The 20,006-nt window shown below is 46.2% G+C and overlaps 1 protein-coding gene across 2 annotated transcripts in view; it reads right to left on the minus strand.

Annotated features, from left to right (window-relative positions):
- Positions 1 to 20,006, minus strand: part of LOC125456544 (leucine-rich repeat and IQ domain-containing protein 3-like) — a 24,930-nt gene continuing 4,924 nt past the window's right edge. Inside the window, exons 3-8 of one of the 2 annotated variants that reach the window (XM_048539754.1) lie at positions 18,804 to 19,124; positions 12,772 to 12,905; positions 7,859 to 7,958; positions 6,654 to 6,743; positions 2,452 to 2,599; positions 1 to 171 (exon numbers count right to left, since the gene is read on the minus strand). In XM_048539754.1, the coding sequence (XP_048395711.1) occupies positions 152 to 171; positions 2,452 to 2,599; positions 6,654 to 6,743; positions 7,859 to 7,958; positions 12,772 to 12,905; positions 18,804 to 19,124 (813 nt within the window). In that variant the 3' untranslated portion in view covers positions 1 to 151. The remainder of the gene's footprint in view (positions 172 to 2,451; positions 2,600 to 6,653; positions 6,744 to 7,858; positions 7,959 to 12,771; positions 12,906 to 18,803; positions 19,125 to 20,006) is intronic. The other variant, XM_048539756.1, reaches the window with a different exon arrangement.

The raw sequence follows: 20,006 nt of genomic DNA on the forward strand, positions 1-20,006 counted from the left end.
TAATTTGTGCAGCTATTTATTGTACTGTTCAATATATTTATGAATTGCAGAGCAGTGTTCTCGAAGTTATCGAAGTTTATCTTCATAGCACAATGATAGATTGTTCCTTCAGCGATTGCTTGAACTGTTACTGCCAGGACTGGAAGGCCATTCATAAAAGGCGTGCACGGTCTGAAATATAAGTCAGGGTCAGTGTGGACTTGTTTTGATCAGTGATGGGACATGTACTAGATTGTTCATCCTCTAATATGTTAGCTCTGAGCCACTGAGCAGCATTGCCACCTCAACATCAGACAATCCAGGCTGACACAACAGTGCTGTGCAATGGTGACGTAATGTTGCACATTTGGAGATTTCAGAGGAAGTTAGACTGGAGACTTCTGCCCTCTCACATGGAAGTCAAAGAAGAACAGGGCAGTTCTCCACAGTGTCCTGGCCAGCATTTATTCCTCAACCAGCCGTTGTTGGGATTTAGCTCTGAGCAAGTTGGCTGCTGCATTTCTTACATTTATAATAGTAGTTATCCTTCACAAGTGCTTTCATGGCTGTAAAATGCTTGGGCTATAGAAATGCCACCTCTTTTTCTGTATGTCTTGAATTTTTCAATTTGATCTTTATGTCTGAATCAGCACACTTGCTCAAAGTGTAGTCTTAGGCTGCTAAGTTGCAGTCAATATTCAGGACACACAAGTGCCATACAATGATCATCTTTAATGGACAATTCAAACAGCTCACCTCCACATTCAATAGCATTGTCATCACTTTAATCCCCACCATTAACAGCCTGGGGCTATCAATGAACCCTTAGCTGCAGTGGGCTGAGCAGCCTCCTTCTGTGCCAACATAAATCTCTGACATTATTGGAGTGATGTGGAGGTGCCGCTGTTCGACTGGGACGGACAAAATCAGGTGAAGTGACCTGGTGAAGGAGTAACGCTCCGAAAGCTTGTGATTTTAAATTAACTTGTTGGACTACAACCTGGTGTTGTGTGACTTCTGAATTCATTGGAATCCAATGGCTACAAGAACTGGTCAGAGGCTGGGAATTCTGCAGCGAGTAACAGACCTGACTCTTCAAAATCTGCCTACCATCTGAGAATGGTATCATACTTTTACTATTTAGGTTAAAGATTCAAGACTGGGGGACGACGACACATTTTTAAGGTGAGAGGAGAGATTTAAAAAAGACATGAGGGACAAATGTTTTACACAGAGGGTGGTTCGTGTGTGGAAAGAATGTCCTGAGGAAGTGGTGGATGTGGGAACAATTACAATGTTTAAAAGACATTTAGATAGGTACATGAATAAGAAAGGTTTAGCGGGATATGAGCCAGGAGCAGGAAGGTGGGATTATTTAACTTTGGGATTATGTTCGGCAAGGACTGGTTAGACCAAAGGGTCTGTTTCCATGCTGTATGACTCTACCTCTATATAGAGGTAAAGGGCGCTGAAGGACTTGGTTTGATTTAATACCTTAAGGAGAGATTTTTGTTGAAGTAGCATTAGGAGCATTTAAGCGGCTCTTCGATAGGCATATGGATGATAGTATAAGGTAGGGGTGGAGTCAGGTAAACCTTAGGTTTAGGGTAAAAGTTCGGCACAACATCGTGGGCCGAAGAGCCTGTACTGTGCTGTACTGTTCTATGTTCTAACACAAAAGAGCCCCTTTAAATTCAACTAATAATGTGTCAATTAGTGGACTTCAAAAAGAGGTATGAGGAGAGACTTCTGGGACACTGAGTATGAGTATGGAAGGAGTCTTGACATTTTGTAACTTGCTTTCTGTAATGAATCTAGTATTAATATTGGTATCTGGTTTTCTTACTCACCAACTGGCTTCAGAATTAAGTCACAAGTCAGGAGTGCGATCTCCATTTGCCTGGAAATGTGCAGCTCCAACAACACTCAAGAAGCTGGACAGCATCCAGGACAGCGCAGCCGCTTGATTGGCATCACATCCACAAGCATCCACTCCCTCCCCCATCAATGCTCAGTAACAGCAGTGTGTACTATCTACAGGTTGCATTGCAGAAATTCACCAAAGACCTTCAGACAGCACCTTCTAAACCTACATCTACTTTTGTCGAGAAGAACAAGGGTATTAGATACATAGGATTACCACTGCCTGCAAGTTTCCCTTTAAGCTACTCATCATCCTGACTTGGAAATATATCACTGTTCCTTCAGAGTGGCTGGTTCAAAATCATGGAATTCATCTTTAATAGCATTGTGGCTCTGCACATGGACTACCTCTGTTCAAGAAGACAACTCACCACCAACTTCTCAAGAGCACCTCGGGGTGTGCAATTAATACTGACCAGCCAGAGGTTTACAGTCAGAGAATGATTATTTTTTAAAAGGGGTGGGATGTGCTGTGCAGTAATATGAATGAAGCACAGCACTATGTGTATAGATGGGCCAGACAGGTTTGCTCTTCTAGGTCAATGTTACCTGAATTAGGGTCAAACGCTGGTTCTCTAAATGTTCTAGGATGAAAAACTTTGCTTTTGTTAGGTTTAAGGTTTGGAGTGTTCTCCATTTTCCACTGTGAAATAGGTGGGTAAAGGCCAGAAGTTATTTCATTGGCTTCACACCGATCCTAAACAAACAGAACGTAATGTGAACAGGTTATTCAATATAGAATTGTTCATTGCGTAGAATGTATCAAAATAACATATACAGCTGAGAAAAGAATAGAAGGAAAAAATAAATGCATGCAATCTGAAACAAGAAATGCTATGTCCGGAGTTTGAGCAGCCTCACAGCAAAGAGGATGGATAACTGTTTCTGGTAGAGGTTGTTCATCAAAAGTGACACCACGGCACTGAAGTCTCAATCCAGATCACATACAGAAGCACCAATGTGAAAGTTCAAAGCCAGCTTCAAACTCAGAATGTAGGAACATAAGAAATAGCAGAAGTAGGCTATTTGGCCATTCAACAAGATCATGCCTTAACTTCTCTTTCATGCAATTTACAATGCACAGACCTGAACTCCCCAGTATTTCAAAGATCAATCTACCTCCTTAAATACTTACAGTGAGCTAGCCTCCACAACTCTTTGCGGCCGAGAATTTGAGACAACCAACGTGCCCTGAAGGAAGAAATGCCTTTGCATTTCAGTTTTAAATTAATGCCCCTTCTTCCAAAAACATGTCCGACAGTTTGACATTCTGTCACTAATGGAAACATCCTCTCAACATCTGCCCTGTCAATCCCGTTCACTATCTTGTACGTTTGACTAAGATCACCCCTCCATCTTTTAAACTCTAGTGAATAAAGATCTCATCTGTTCACCTGTACTTGACAATTCAGTCCTTTCATCCAAGAATCAGACAAGTGAATCTCTTTTGAACGGTCTTCAGTGTCAGTATATCCTTTCTTAAATTCGGGACCAATACTCCAGGTGCAGCCTCGCCAATTCCTTATACAGTTTTAACAAGACCTCCCTACTTCTAAGCTCCAAACCCACTCACAATAAGAGCCAGAACAGTTCACAGTCTTCCAAATGTAATCTAACTAATGTTCTGAATAAGCCATTGCCGGTCTTGAAACATTAACTCTGTTTCTCTCTCCATAGATGCTGCCAGACCTGCTGACTTTCTCCAGCATTCTCTCTGTATGTTTCTGACCAGTGCCTTGTTTAGTTTTAGAAGACCTCCCTAATTCTTGCTGCATCTGCAAGCTAACATCTTGTGTTAAACATAGAACATTACAGCACAGTACAGGCTCTTCGGCCCTCGATGTTGTGCCGACCTGTCATACCGATCTCAAGCCCATCTAACCTACACTATTCCATGTACGTCCATATGCTTGTCCAATGACGACTTAAATGCACCTAAAGTTGGCAAATCTACTACCATTGCAGGCAAAGCGTTCCATTCCCTTACTACTCTCTGAGTAAAGAAACTACCTCTGACATCTTTCACTCCTCAATTTAAAGCTATGCCCTCTCGTGCTCACCGTCACCATCCTAGGAAAAAGGCTCTCCCTATCCACCCAATCTAACCCTCTGATTATTTTTGATTTTTTTTGTACTCAATACCTCGTCCGATGAAGGAAAGCATGCCCTATGCCTTCTTGACCACTGTACTGACCTGCGTTGCCACCTTCAGGGAACAATGGACCTGACGCCCAGATCTCTGCAGTACTGCATTAATACCTTCCTTACTAACGAAGCAATCAAACTTCCTATTTCTTTTTATGTCTTCCTGCAGAACAAATCCTTGAATATTGAATTCCTAGACTTGGTCACCTTGCAATCATGTCTCTGTAATAGCTGTCAAGTAATATTCATTCTTCTTATTTTAGCTATCAATTCATTTATCTTTGTCACAAATACTGCAGCATTCAGATAAAGAGACCTAAACTTTGATATTTTACTGCTAGTACTCTCTCTCTCTCATTCTCATTTCTGTCTCCATTCTTCTGCTTATAGTTTCTGCCCTTCTGTGTCACATTTTGATTATTGTTCTCATGTTCACTATTCTGCACCTCTGCTCTCTCCATTCTTTTGGAGTTTTTAAGCTTCTCTTCAATTGAAGCCTCTCCTCCACTGATCAGTTCAAAGCTCTATCTATAACTTGAGTTATTTGATTTGCTAGGACATTGGTCACAGAATGGCTCAAATGAAGCCTGTATCAGTAGGAAAACTCTCTCTTTCCCCAAGACTGTCGCCAAACCCCAATGAATCAGAGCCATTTCTCCTAGACCAATCTCTGAGCTATGCTGAGTTACTCTGAGTTACTACTCGAACCTTATTTGCTCTCCTTCAATTAGCAAGTGGTTCAGGTAGTAATTAGGAGATTATTAACTTTGCAAACCTTCTTGTTAACTTGGTCCTGGGCTGCTCATATTCACACAGCAGAACCTTGTTCCTAATTCTGTCTATGTCACTGGTACCAACATGGACCATCACATCTGGATCCTTCCCCTTCCATAGCAAGTTCCCCTCCAGCCTGGAAGAGTGCTCTTCAGCCTTGGCACCAGTTAGAAAAATGCAGCCTTCAGGACTCTCAGCATTTGCTGGAGAGAACACTACTTCTTCCCCTAACTATGCTACTCCACTGTTACTGACATTTATTTTCATACTCCACTTGAATGGCTCTCTGAACCACAGTGCTGTGGTCAGTTCACTCATCCTTGTTACATTCTGTGCCCTTGTCCACACCCAGAGCGAGATTCTTTTTCCAACACTAAATTCTAGATCTCCTTATCTGCTTCACTCACAGTCACACCATCCTACCCCTGACCACTGACGATATTTGATGTAATTAATCTCAGGTCCAGTTACCTCCCCCTCTCCCTGATCTGTGCAGTGTTCACAGCTCAAACTCCAGCTCATCAGCATGCAGCCAATGTTTGTTGAGTTGCAGACTCTTGCTACACATAAGGGCAAAATGGATTGTACCACTGCCCAGGCTCCAACTATCGCAGCTGCTACACCTCAGCTGCCCAGTTTATGGTATTCTATTTCATTCATTAATTTGGATCTTCAATGCAAATTTCCAAACTGTACTCTCCAGCTGCAACAATATTTTCTGATTTAAGCCACTTGGTTAATCAAAAGACATAGGGAAGTGATACTCACCAATCACCTATGATTTCCTGTGACATTACACTTCAGCTCTTAAAGGTTGAAACAGGTTGAAGGGGGCTCTCTGCTGCTGGATACTATTCTAACTGTTACTTCCCTTCTCAGGTGCTTCCACTCTTCTCTTGATGAAGCTGCTGACCCTTTCTCTCACATTGTTCGAGAAGCTACTGTTCTTGTTCCCTCTCTCTCTCACACACACACACTCTTTATGAAGCAGGGGTCCCTGCCCTCTCTCTGTCTCTCTCTCTCTATATAGTCTCTGCACTCTCCCCATCTTTATGAAGCTACTGAACTTCTCTCCAATGTTGTTTGAGAAGCTGTTGTTCCTGCTCTTGATGAAGCTGTAGTCCCTGGTCTCCCTCTCTCTGTCTCTCCCTTTATGAAGTTGCTGTCCCTGTTCTTTTTCTCTCTAAGATGCTGTCCCTGTGCTCTTTCCTGCTCGTTATGAAATTGCAATCTCTGCTCTCTCTGACAGTGCTTTCACATCTCTCACACTGTTTAAGAAGCTACTGTCCCCACACACTCTCCCACTATTTATAGATTGTTGTTGTCCCCATTCTCAGTCTTTATGAAGCTGCTGTCCCTGTTGTCACCCTCTGTCTCTTGCTCATTATGAAGCTGCTGTTTCCGTGCTCCCTCCTCCTTTTTATGAGGCTTCTGTTGAGAAGTTAACCTTAACCTTATTGCAGGTGTTTAGCTGGAGAGCTGTCCTCTCCAGTCTACAGGGTGGGTCTGCTTGACTCTGGCTCAGAAAGAAAAGCTCCTGCTTAGCAGTGATAATGCTTCACTTCTCTCAATGCAGCCTCAGCCGTGACTGCAACTTATCAGTGACACGGTCGAGGGCGTTCTCGATCACTGCGGGGGGAAGTTGCGGTCCTTGAATAACGAGGACATCTGGGATGTACGGGAGTATCAGTGGGCTTGTAAGTGGCTGTTGAACAGCCTTCTGACTGCCCACCAGGGCGTGCTCTCCACATCAACACAGGGACACACCTTGCCATTTAAAATCCTTTGTATCAACCAGCAAAGGCAGAAATAGCTCAAGTAATCAGACGTACCTCCAGCAAATCAATCTGCAGCTTGTTTTTATCTATCTGTAACTGGATAGAGTTGCACCGGCCATCATCCTTACCTCTGCTGCCTGCTACCTAATTAATCAACAAGACAGTTTCATTACTGATGTACTGAACACATTGATAATTAAAGGAATCTACGTAACAAATCATCCCAGGCAGTTTAAAACATCTCTGAAGAGTAAGAGGGGGCTCAATTTTATAATTTTTCAATTTGTTTTGTGATTACAATTAATTAAACAAGGGCAGCACAGTGGCCTCACAGTGGCAGGGACCCACGTTTGATTCTAGCCTCAGGCGACTGTATAGAGATTGCATATTCTCCCCGTGTCTTCTGTGGGTTCTACCGGGTGCTCTGGTTTTCTTCCACAGTCCAAAGATATGCAGGTTGGGTAAATTGGCCATGTTATATTGTCTGTAGTGTTTTGGGATGTGTGTGGGTGGGCTAACCATGGGAAATGTGGGATTACAGGAGGTTGGGTCTGGGTAGGGTGCCCTTCAGAGGAATGGGGTGCACTCAAGCTGAATAGCCTCCTTCTGCACTGGAATAATTTAATGGTTCTAACACCAATAAAAAAGCATTCAAATTTTACACCACCAACAGCTCTCTGGGTAAAACCTGCTGCATTTCATGAGCTGCTTATCGTCTCCACCAGCCGCGCTGACTGTGGTGAAAATGTAACAGCAGAGGCAGCAAACTGATTCAACTAACACAGGCACAACCATTGGACTGGATTTGGAAATAAAACAGAATGCATCTCAGTGCAGGTACACAGTCCCACCCTGTTATCTGACGCGCCGTCCCACCCTGTGATCTGACACACAGTCCCAACCCAGCGCGCTGATATACAGCCCCACCCAGTGCTCAGACACACAGTCCCAACCAGTGCTCTGAAATACAGTCCCAGCTTGTACTCTGATACACAGTACTGCCCAGTGCCCCTGATACACAGTCGCACCCACTGCCCCTTGATACACGTCCCAACCAGTGCTCTGATATACAGTCCCACCCTGTACTCTGATACACAGTACTGCCCAGTGCCCCTGATACACAGTCCCACCCAGTGCCCCTGATACACGGTCCCACCCAGTGCCCCTGATACACGGTCCCACCCAGTGCTCTGGTACATGGTGTCATGTCTCAAAGTAACGTGATTTTGTGTGGTAAAAAAGGTGCAACACTGACTTACCCACACACTGCCATCCTCCAGTACATGGATCCCACGGCTGCATAGCTCGACACTCAGCTTTTTTGTTTGCTCATAGTTGTCATTACGTGAACCTGGAACTCTGGTTTTATGAAATAAAATGTAAACAAACTATAATATTAGTGATTCAGTCCTGGTTTCTACAAAGAACAAGCTTTAATAAAACGACAACAGTGATGAGAGAATCTGGGACTGTTTTACTTTCAGCAGCAATGCTGAAGGAGAGATATAATTACGGTGCTCAGAATTACAAAGCTTTTTGTTCAGGTCAATGAGAAGAAGCTGTTGCAGGAAGCAGAAGCAATGCGGGTCAAAATAAATAAGCAAAAGCCCCAGCCAGGGAGATGAGAGGTATTGTTATACACAGCGAGTTGTTGGGATCTGGGTCAACACAGTGTGGAGCTACAGGAACACAGCAGGTCAAAGTCAACATTTTGGGTTAGGACTCTTCATCGGAACTGCATGGGGCAAAAGCAGCACATTCAATAGTAAACTTTGAAGGGGAACTGGAGAAATGTTGGAAAAAAATAAAAACTTACAGAGCAACAGGGACAGGAGAGTGGGACTAATCAGATAGCTGTTTCAAATGTAAATATTCAAGAATAAATATGATGACCAAAGGATCTCTTTTTGTGTTGTGAGATTTGATGATGGAACAAAGTATCAATGAAAGTTGCAGGTGCTCTTGGTGAAATCTTTGAATCTCACAAATAGGTAGAATGTTAGAAGTCACACAACACTAGGTTATAATCCAACAGGTTTATTTGAAATCACAAGCTTTTACAGCATAGCCTCTTTGTCAGTTGAAGTAAGAGAGAAGCACAAAGACACGGAATTTATAGGCAGGGAGATCAATGGGCAAAGACAAGTTGAATAATAAGTCTTGGCTGGTGACCAGAAGTGTCAGACAGTGTGAGTAAAGTGTCAACAGCTGAATAATAAGTAATGGGATGACCTATAATTTAATTAAAGGAGGCAGAGAGATAATTACAAAAACTTTTAAAAATAAAGTGGTGCTGGAGACAAACCAAACGGCAGGAATAACAAGGTAGGTATAAGAGTCGCATGGTGGGTGCGTAACCAAAGTAGTAAGTAAACCAAAACTGTACAAACCCATTAAGGTAGAGAGATCACAATAATTTACCAAGGTGATGGTGTCAAAGCAGGACAGTAAGGAAGAGTTTACAGATACAGAGCAGTACAATGGGGTCACACGTAGCGCGACATGAACCCAAGATCACAGTTTAAGCTGTCTTCATGGGTGTGGAACTTGTCCATCAGTTTCTGCTCAGTGATTCTGTGTTGTTGTGTATCTCGCAGTCTGCCTTGGAGGATGCTCACCCAAAGATCGGAGGCTGAATGTCCTTGACCCACTGAAGTGTTCCCCCATTGGGAGGGAATATCCCTGTCTGGGGATCATTGTGCAGTGTCCAATCATTCTTTGTCATAGAGTCTGCACGGTCTCACCAATATACCGTGTCCCAGGGCATCCCTGCCTGCAGCATATAGGATAGACAACATTGGCCAAGTCACATGAGTATCCGCCATGTACGTGGTGGATGGTGTTCCCACGTGTGACGGTAGTGTCCATGTCGATGATCTGGCATGTCTTGCAGAGGTTGCTATGACAGGGTTGTGTCGTGTTGTGGTCGATGTTATCCAGAAGGCTGGGTAGTTTGCTGTGAACAGTGCTCTGTGTAAGATTTGGTGGTTGTTTGAAGGCAAGACTTTTTTTTTCACTTTATTCATTCATAGAATGAGGGCATTGCTGACCAGGCAGCATTTATTGTCCATTCCTAATTGCCCAGAGGGCAGTTCAGAGTCAACCACATTGCTGTGGGTCTGGAGTCAATGTAGACCAGTCCAGGTAAAGATGGCAGTTTCCATCCATAAAGGACATTGGTGAACTAGATGGGTCTTTCCAACAATTGACAATGGGTTCACAGTCCTCATTAGATTCTTAATTCCAGATTGTTATTGAATTCAAATTCTACCATCTGAAATGGCGGGATTCGAACTTGGATCACCAGAATGTTATCTGGGTCTCTGGATTTCAATTTCAGTGATAATACCCCTAGGTCGTCACCTTCCCCATTTAGAGGTGTAAGGATGATCTTGATGAAATGCTCATCGTCACCGATGGTATTTGAAGGCTGCGAAGAACATGGAGTAGTTTGCATGGAGTATTGGACAATTAAGAGTACTTTGTTGCTCATTTCCTGGGTCTGTTTTTTGAGGAGTTTGTTGAGGTTTTTCATTGTGGCACGTTGAAACTGGTGATTGGCAGTTAAGCATCATATCCTATTCCAATGAGGGCGTCCTTCAAAATCTTTAGGCGGCATTATCATCTGAGCAGATCCTGTGTACGTACAGGGCTTGCCTATAGGGATGGGTCCTTTAGCATGCTTAGAATGGAAGCTAGAGAAGTGCAGCATCATGGGTGCTATCATTTCATATTACAAAGGTGACGAGATCTTCAACACTTGGATCAAGTCTACTTACCAAAGCAAATCGTCTGGAGTAAGCAACAACCTCCTATTATGATGCAGCCTGTACCCAACTCTGTGAACTCTGACCAGGGGCAGGCCAAGTGTAATAAAAACATGTTGGAATGTTGGCCAGCTGTTTCCCTTGCTGACGTAGAGATTCAACACTGTTGCCAAGGCTCTGAAATTCACAGCCACCAAGAACAGGTTTCCCTCCTACTCGATAGGGAGAACCTCGTTTCTCATCACACACCTCAAACCATAATGCTGTGTGACATGATGGCATAAGACACCCAACAGAAGTTGTGTTTTACTGAGAACTTAGTGGGTAGGACACGTGTGTCACAAAGGTGCAACCTCGAGCAAAAAATCAGCTCAAGCTGACAATCCGAGGGCAATAGTGGGAGTCTGATACTGTCAGAGGGTCAGTACTGAGGGAGTGCCTCACTATCGGAGGGTCAGTACTGAGGGAGTGCCTCACTATCGGAGGGTCAGTACTGAGGGAGCACCGCACTGTCAGAGGGTCAGTACTGAGGGAGTGCCACACTGTCAGAGAGTCAGTGCTGAGGGAGTGCTGCACTGTCAGAGGGTCAGTACTGAGGGAGTGCCTCACTGTCGGAGGGTCAGTGCTGAGGGAGTGCCGTACTGTCAGAGGGTCAGTACTGAGGGATTGCCACACTGTCAGAGAGTCAGTGCTGAGGGATTGCCACACTGTCAGAGAGTCAGTGCTTAGGGAGTGCTGCTCTGTCAGAGTGTCAGTAATGATGTAGGCATTGCTGGCTGGTCCAGCATATATTGCTCGTCCCTAGTTGCCCTTGAGAAGGTGGTGGTGAGCTGCCTTCTTGAACCACTGCAGTCCACCTGCTTTGGTTGACACACAATACTATTAGGGAGGGAACTCCAGGATTCTGACCCAGAGACAGTGAAGGAACAGTAATATATTTACAAGCCAGGATGGTGAGTGGCTTGGAGGGGAACTTGCAGCTGGTGGTGTTCCCATGTATCTGTTGCCTTAACACCCTAGATAGCAGAAATCTCAGATTTTGAAGCCAAGGTGACCCTATAGCACAGTTCGTAGATAGTACACACTGTTAGCTCTTTGCATCAGGCGAATGTTTAAGATTATGCTTAAGGGTGTCAATCCAGTAGGCTGCTCTGTGCTGCCTAGTATCATGTTTTCTGAAGTATTTATCCTGTTCTTTATTTCATCAGTTTTAAGATTTTTAACTGGCCCCATGGTTCAACAGTACGAAGAAAATATGAAACACATTCAACGTCCAGGAGGCGTAGATTTATGGTTTCGGGAGGGAGGTTTGAGGGGATGTGAGGAAAGACATTTTCAGGCAGAAGGTAATGGGAATCTGAAACTCGTTGCCTGTAAAAGTGATAGAGGCAGAAATCATAATAACATTGAAGAAGCACTTTGATGTGCACTTGCAATGTCACGGCAAACAATGTGATGGCCAAGTGCTGGGAAATTGGAGTACAATTGTTAGGTGCTTGTTTTTGACTGGCACAGATTCAGTGGAATGAAGGGAATTTTCTGTGCTCTATACTTTCGTGATTCTATGACTAAGGATGGAATTTTAAATGTGAGGTGCTGCTGGAATAGGAGCCAATGTAGATCAGGAAGCACAGGAGTGGGGGTGATGGGTGAATCTGCTCTAGTGTGAGTTAGTAACAGTATCAAATTCTGCAGAAGTAGCCTTGTAATAAATGAAAACAAATGAAAAGATTTGCATTGCCAGTGTTAAAGGTAGTGGTTGACTCAAAGGCAGTTCACTTCCATCCCCTTCTGGAGCGCAGTCACTGTTTTGAATGTTAGTGAGTGAAGCAACGCATTATCTACTGGCAGGATCCCAGAAATGGGAAACATTCCAAAGGACCACACCACCTGTGTTTTGGTGATGTGGGTTCAAGAAAACATGTTAGTCTGGACACTCTGCTTCTTAAAACTGTTGACCAATCAAATTGTACACACACAATTCTGATATAAAAGAAGGATGACTTGTAATTATTTGCAACTTTGAACGTAGGTAAAAAGTTTCAAGACATTTTAGGCAATCATATATCAGACAGAGTGCTGACATCAGAAAACATAACTGAAGACCAGAAATTTTAACATGAGTTTTAAGGAATGTTGAAATAGAAAAATGGTGAGATGGAAAGGCTGGTGGAGCTTACGGTCCAGGCAACTGAATGTATGACCACTAATCATCAAGTGTTAAAAATCAGAGATGTTGTTGCAGACCAAAACTGGAAGAATTTTCAGAGGTAGGGAGGAGAGAAGCCATGAATAGATTTGAACTCAAGAATGAGAATTTTAAATCACTGTGTTAGTAGATGGTGAGTTAGTACCAGGCATCGACCACAAGGATAATAGGTATTCATTTGGAAGTTAATCAACACCTCAACTTTCTTCTTGTCAAGAATCCACGGCTCCATCGCTGAATGATCAGCACCGGAGAGTGATGGGCAAGGATGTTGTTGATGGTAGACAGCAGAGTTCTGAAGTGGGCCAACTCACTCTGCCAGGTCGAGATCTGTGTGAGAGGTATAAACACCATCAGGGATTCCACTTCAGTGAAAGATCAAAGTGCTTGTTCACACAGAAACAGCAATTCATATCTACACAACACCTTTAGTGTACTAAACCAGGCTCAGGCATTTTTGAGGCTTGTAATCACACAAAAATCACACATTGAGCAAAAGAGAAAACAAAAGGAGAAGAACTCAAACAAAGAGCCAAAATAATGAATCTTAAGGAGCATCTTAAAGATGGAAGAAAGGCCAAACTGGAAGAGCACAGAGACATCTGAGGAATGTTTGCGAAAGGAGGTTACAGAGAAAGACAGGGGTGTAGCGTCTGGAGCAGGTGAGAGAGCAAGGGAGAGGTGTAGGGACTGGAGGTGGTTACAGAGATTGGGAGGGATGTAGGGACTGTAGGGATTCCAGAGATAAGCGTGTAGTAACTGGAGGAGGTTACAGAGATAGGGATGATTGTGTAGGTGCTGGAGGAGGTTACAGAGATAAGAAGGGGTGTACAGGCTAAAGGAGGTTATGAAGATAGCGAGGGGTATAGTGAAGGACACTAATGTCTGTTAGGGAAGGAAAGTGCCATCCTTAATTGGTCTGCCCTAAATGTGACTCAGACCCACAACAATGTGGTTGACTCTTAGGGATTGGCAATAAATGCTGCCTAGCCAGTGATGCTCTCAACCCATGAATGAACAAAGGAAAAGAGCGGCAGGAGGAGATTACAGAGATAGGGAGGGGGTGTAGGGGGCTGGAGGAGATTACAGAGATAGGGAAGGGGTGTAGGGGCTGGAGGAGGTTACAGAGATAGGGAGGGGGTGTAGGGGGCTGGAGGAGATTACAGAGATAGGGAGGGGGTGTAGGGGCTGGAGGAGGTTACAGAGATAGGGAGGGGTGTAGGGGCTGGAGGAGATTACAGAGATAGGGAGGGGGTGTAGGGGCTGGAGGAGGTTACAGAGATAGGGAGGGGTGTAGGGGCTGGAGGAGGTTACAGAGATAGGGAGGGGGTGTCGAGGCTGGAGGAGGTTACAGAGATAGGGAGGGGGTGTAGGGGCTGGAGGTGGTTACAGAGATAGGGAGGGGTGTAGGGGCTGGAGGAGGTTACAGAGATAGGGAGGGGTGTAGGGGCTGGAGGAGGTTACAGAGATAGGGAGGGAGTGTGGGAGCTGGAGGAGGTTACAGAGATAGGGAGGGGGTGTAGGGGATGAGGGGGTTACAGAGATAGGGAGGGGATGTAGGGGCTGGAGGAGATTACAGAGATAGGGAGGGGGTCTACAGACTGGAGGGGGTTACAGAGATAGGGAGGGAGTGTGGGAGCTGGAGGGGGTTACAGAGATAGGGAGGGAGTGTGGGAGCTGGAGGAGGTTACAGAGATAGGGAGCGGGTGTAGGGGCTGGAGGAGGTTACAGAGATAGGGAGGGGGTATAGGGGCTGGAGGAGGTTACAGAGATAGGGAGGGGGTGTAGGGGATGAGGGGGTTACAGAGATAGGGAGGGGATGTAGGGGCTGGAGGAGATTACAGAGATAGGGAGGGGGTCTACAGACTGGAGGGGGTTACAGAGATAGGGAGGGAGTGTGGGAGCTGGAGGAGGTTACAGAGATAGGGAGGGAGTGTGGGAGCTGGAGGAGGTTACAGAGATAGGGAGCGGGTGTAGGGGCTGGAGGAGGTTACAGAGATAGGGAGGGGGTATAGGGGCTGGAGGAGGTTACAGAGATAGGGAGTGGTGTAGGGGCTGGAGGGGGTTACAGAGATAGGGAGGGAGTGTGGGAGCTGGAGGAGGTTACAGAGATAGGGAGGGGGTGTAGGGGCTGGAGGGGGTTACAGAGATAGGGAGGGAGTGTGGGAGCTGGAGGAGATTACAGAGATAGGGAGGGAGTGTGGGAGCTGGAGGATGTTACAGAGATAGGGAGGGTGTGTAGGGGTTGGAGGAGGTTACAGAGATAGGGAGGGGGTCTACAGACTGGAGGGGGTTACAGAGATAGGGAGGGAGTGTGGGAGCTGGAGGAGGTTACAGAGATAGGGAGGGAGTGTGGGAGCTGGAGGAGGTTACAGAGATAGGGAGCGGGTGTAGGGGCTGGAGGAGGTTACAGCGATAGGGAGGGGGTGTAGGGGCTGGAGGAGGTTACAGCGATAGGGAGGGAGTGTGGGAGCTGGAGGATGTTACAGAGATAGGGAGGGAGTGTGGGAGCTGGAGGAGGTTACAGAGATAGGGAGGGTGTGTAGGGGCTGGAGGATGTTACAGAGATAGGGAGGGGTGTAGGTGCTGGAGGAGGTTACAGAGATAGGGAGGGAGTGTGGGAGCTGGAGGAGGTTACAGAGATAGGGAGGGGGTGTAGGGGCTGGAGGGGGTTACAGAGATAGGGAGGGGGTGTAGGGGCAGGAGGCGGTTACAGAGATAGGGAGGGGGTGTAGGGGCTGGAGGAGGTTACAGAGATAGGGAGCGGGTGTAGGGGCTGGAGGAGGTTACAGAGATAGGGAGGGGGTATAGGGGCTGGAGGAGGTTACAGAGATAGGGAGGGGGTGTAGGGGATGAGGGGGTTACAGAGATAGGGAGGGGATGTAGGGGCTGGAGGAGATTACAGAGATAGGGAGGGGGTCTACAGACTGGAGGGGGTTACAGAGATAGGGAGGGAGTGTGGGAGCTGGAGGAGGTTACAGAGATAGGGAGCGGGTGTAGGGGCTGGAGGAGGTTACAGAGATAGGGAGGGGGTATAGGGGCTGGAGGAGGTTACAGAGATAGGGAGTGGTGTAGGGGCTGGAGGGGGTTACAGAGATAGGGAGGGAGTGTGGGAGCTGGAGGAGGTTACAGAGATAGGGAGGGGGTGTAGGGGCTGGAGGGGGTTACAGAGATAGGGAGGGAGTGTGGGAGCTGGAGGAGATTACAGAGATAGGGAGGGGGTGTAGGGGCTGGAGGGGGTTACAGAGATAGGGAGGGGATGTAGGGGCTGGAGAAGATTACAGAGATAGGGAGGGAGTGTGGGAGCTGGAGGATGTTACAGAGATAGGGAGGGTGTGTAGGGGTTGGAGGAGGTTACAGAGATAGGGAGGGGGTCTACAGACTGGAGGGGGTTACAGAGATAGGGAGGAAGTGTGGGAGCTGGAGGAGGTTACAGAGATAGGGAGGGAGTGTGGGAGCTGGAGGAGGTTACAGAGATAGGGAGCGGGTGTCGGGGCTGGAGGAGGTTACAGAGATAGGGAGGGGGTATAGGGGCTGGAGGAGGTTACAGAGATAGGGAGTGGTGTAGGGGCTGGAGGGGGTTACAGAGATAGGGAGCGGGTGTAGGGGCTGGAGGAGGTTACAGCGATAGGGAGGGAGTGTGGGAGCTGGAGGATGTTACAGAGATAGGGAGGGAGTGTGGGAGCTGGAGGAGGTTACAGAGATAGGGAGGGTGTGTAAGGGCTGGAGGATGTTACAGAGATAGGGAGGGGTGTAGGTGCTGGAGGAGGTTACAGAGATAGGGAGGGAGTGTGGGAGCTGGAGGAGGTTACAGAGATAGGGAGGGGGTGTAGGGGCTGGAGGGGGTTACAGAGATAGGGAGGGGGTGTAGGGGCAGGAGGCGGTTACAGAGATAGGGAGGGGGTGTAGGGGCTGGAGGAGGTTACAGAGATAGGGAGGGGTGTAGGGGCTGGAGGGGGTTCCAGAGGTAGGGAGGGGGTGTAGGGGCAGGGGGAGGTTACAGAGATAGGGAGGGGGTGTACGGGGCTGGAGGTGGTTACAGAGATAGGGAGGGGGTGTAGGGGCTGGAGGAGGTTCCAGAGATAGGGAGGGGGTGTAGTGTCTGGAAGAGGTGACAGAGATAGGGAGGTGGTGTAAGGGCTGGAAGAGGTTACAGAGATAGGGAGGGGGTGTAGGGGCTGGAGGTGGTTACAGAGATAGGAAGAGGTGTAGGGGCTGGAAGAGGTTACAGAGATAGGGAGGGAGTGTAGGGGCTGGAGGTGGTTACAGTGATAGAAGAGGTGTGCAGGCTAAAGGAGGTTACAGAGATAATGAGGGGTATAGGGGCTGGAAGAGCTTACAGAGATAGGGAAGGTGTAGAGTCTGGAGTAAGTCACAAGGATAGAATGTTCCTACGCTAGTTTCCAAACAGTGAAAACAAATCCCTGTGCCAGTTTCTAAATTCAGCGCTTCATTTCCTCAGATAGCTCCCACCAAATACCCACACCCTTCACCCACACTGGGCTCTCAATGATTTATTTATTGGGTCGACTATTTTTCTAAAGAATCGACATATACAAGTCTCAGGCTTGGCAAAGACTTGATCTGAATGGATTGGGAAAAAGTACTTGCGCTGCAGGACTCTTGTGTGACTTGCATAAACATAATTGGCAAAAAAAAGCAGAGAGGGAAGAAGTTTCTTTTATTGCTGTGAGTTGTTCTAATCTGGATTGCATTCCTGAAGATGGTAGAAGCAAATTAAATGAGAACAGGAAGAGGAGGAGACCATTCAGTCCCTTGAGGCTGTTACTAACAATTAATTGGATCATGACTGATTTGAACCGCAGATGAGTTTTCACACCTTTGCTCCATATGCATTGATGCCTTCTAAAAGGAGTGACAGCATTATGGTTATGTCAATAGCCCAATAATCCAGAGCCCTGACTAATGCTGTAGCGACATGAATTCATATCACACACTCCCAGCAGGACAGGTGCAGAGGTGGCAGCACAGTGGCCTACAGTCAGGGCATTGCCCTGGGAGTCCTCAACATTGTCTCTAGAAACGATGGAGTCTCATGGCTTCAAATTAAAAATGTGCAAGGAAATGTCCTGCCAATTACCATGTACTACCCTCCCTCGGATGATGAATCGGTATCCCTCCATGTTGAACAACACTAGAACATGCAATGAGGGTGACAAGGACACAAAATGTACTCTGGGTGGGTGATTTCAAAGTCCAGCAGTACTACTGATCGAGCTGCTTGGGTCCTAAAGGACATTGTTGCTAGGCTGGATATGCAGCAGGTGGTGAGGGAACCAAGAAGAGGGGAAAACATATTTGACCTCACTCTCACCAATCCACCAGCTGCAGATGCTGTCCGTGTCAGTTTTGGTTAGTAACTACCACATAGTCCTTGAGGTGATGAAGTCCTGCCCTCATATTGAGAATACCCTCCATCATGTTGTGTGGCACTATCACTGTGCTAAATGGGACAGACTTAACAGATCTAGCAACTCAAGAGTGGGCATCAATGAGACGCTGTGGGCCATAACAGCAGCAGAATTGTATTCTAGCACAACTCGCAACCTCATGGCCTGGCATATCCCCCACTCAACCATTACTGTCAAGCCAGGGGATTCACCCTGGTTCAATGGAGTTTGCAGTGGGGCATACCAGGAGCAGCAGCAGGTGTACCTGAAAATGAAGTGTCAACCTAGCAAAGATACACAATGGGCCACAACATGAGCATCAAGCAATGGACTAAGTAATTTCAAATGGGTCAGATCCAAGTTCTGCAGTCCTGCCACGTCTAGTCATGAACAGTGGTGGTAATAAGTCACCATCGTCTTACCAAACCATAGGACTGCTCTTTCATTAGAGAGAGAGACAACTGGTGATGATTTAACCTAAGGGTACATGCCTCAGGTGAGAGGAAGAGTTTGGGAAGTGAAGTCCTTCACAGTAACCTCAGCAGTTACAAGAATTAAATCCATGCTGTTGGTGTATCTCACCAGCTGTCCAGCTAACTAAGCTAACCATTGGGTGGGATTTGAACCTAGGTTCCCTTGAACGTTTTCTAGGTCTCTAGATTATGAGTCCCAATGACACTGTCGTCTTCCTAATGATTCCCAGAATGACCTAAGTGTACTTTTAAAGATATTGGTCCCTTTTTTCTAAATTATATTCTGATTTTCAACCTGTTCAAAATTAGTTGTTTTCTTCTCCACACTAGATATAAGCACCAACCTTTGGAGGGGCAGTGAGATGAAAAAACAAATGTAGACTTAAAGCTCTGAAAGATTTCCTTCGCAGGCAATCCTCAATGATCTCCTCATCTGCGATGACAAAGTGATCCAATGCTTTGAGAGACAAAATGCCGTTGACAATGTGATGCCGATAATTTGGAACCAGACTGACTGGGGTGTCAAACAGGGTGAGAACAACAAGACTTGGGCAGGAAAACAGGGATTTGACAGTTCTTATGTCTCCAATGATGTTGTCATGGAGAAAGAGGACCTGCAGAAACTTCAGATCGGACCAAAAGTATCCATCTGGGAGATTAATGATCTGATAGTGGAGGAAAAATAAACATATTAGTGTATCATTGATAATGGGAACTGCAGATGCTGGAGAATCCAAGATAATAAAGTATGGAGCTGGATGACCACAGCAGGCCAAGCAGCTTTTGTGCTCCTGAGATGCTGCTTGGCCTGCTGTGGTCATCCAGCTCCACACTTTATTATATTAGTGTATCAGTCAATTATAGGGCTGTGGAGAGGGAGTGGGGAGTAGTAATAATTAGTGCTTATACAAGGGAATGGACCCATCCCCATAGAAGGAGACTTGGATGTGGTACAGAGCAAAATTTGAGATGACTATATTGGGGCATTCCTATTTTGGAGTGACCTTGAAGAAACTAAGATCAGTGTACGATCAGATGCCTACTGCGGTGTGTAGTCATTTAGGCCAAGTAAGGGATCAAAAGGCTAACTGTTGGCTCGCATCAGTCTGTGTGGCAACCTCCCCCTGATCTACTGTGTCCCAGGGTCATCAGAAATATGAAAGCAGCTTCCTGGCAGCAGGCAGGAGAGCCACTGGTGCCAACTTTCACTGCAGCCTTGGCCATAATCCATTCTGTGGAGGAGTTTTTCTTTCTATGGCCTGTGCAAACTTTGGGCCTTCTGTTTTTTGGCAATATTATTCAGTTTTCAAGAAGATTTGTAGCTCAGGTTGTAGACATGTTCCCCAAACTGGTGGGTTTGGTTCCAATAGTTTCTTCACTGCTAGGTAACATCATCAGTGCATCTCTGATGAACGTTGGCATTCTGTCCCACTTGTTATTTATATGCCTCGGTTTGCTGGGGCGGTTGGTACCACTTCCGGTTCTGTTTCTCAGTGGTTTGTACACAGGGTCTCATTCAATGTGTTTGTTGATGGAGTTCCGGTTAG

This window comes from Stegostoma tigrinum, chromosome 8 (genome assembly GCF_030684315.1).
Source record: "Stegostoma tigrinum isolate sSteTig4 chromosome 8, sSteTig4.hap1, whole genome shotgun sequence".
Lineage (NCBI taxonomy): Eukaryota > Metazoa > Chordata > Chondrichthyes > Orectolobiformes > Stegostomatidae > Stegostoma > Stegostoma tigrinum.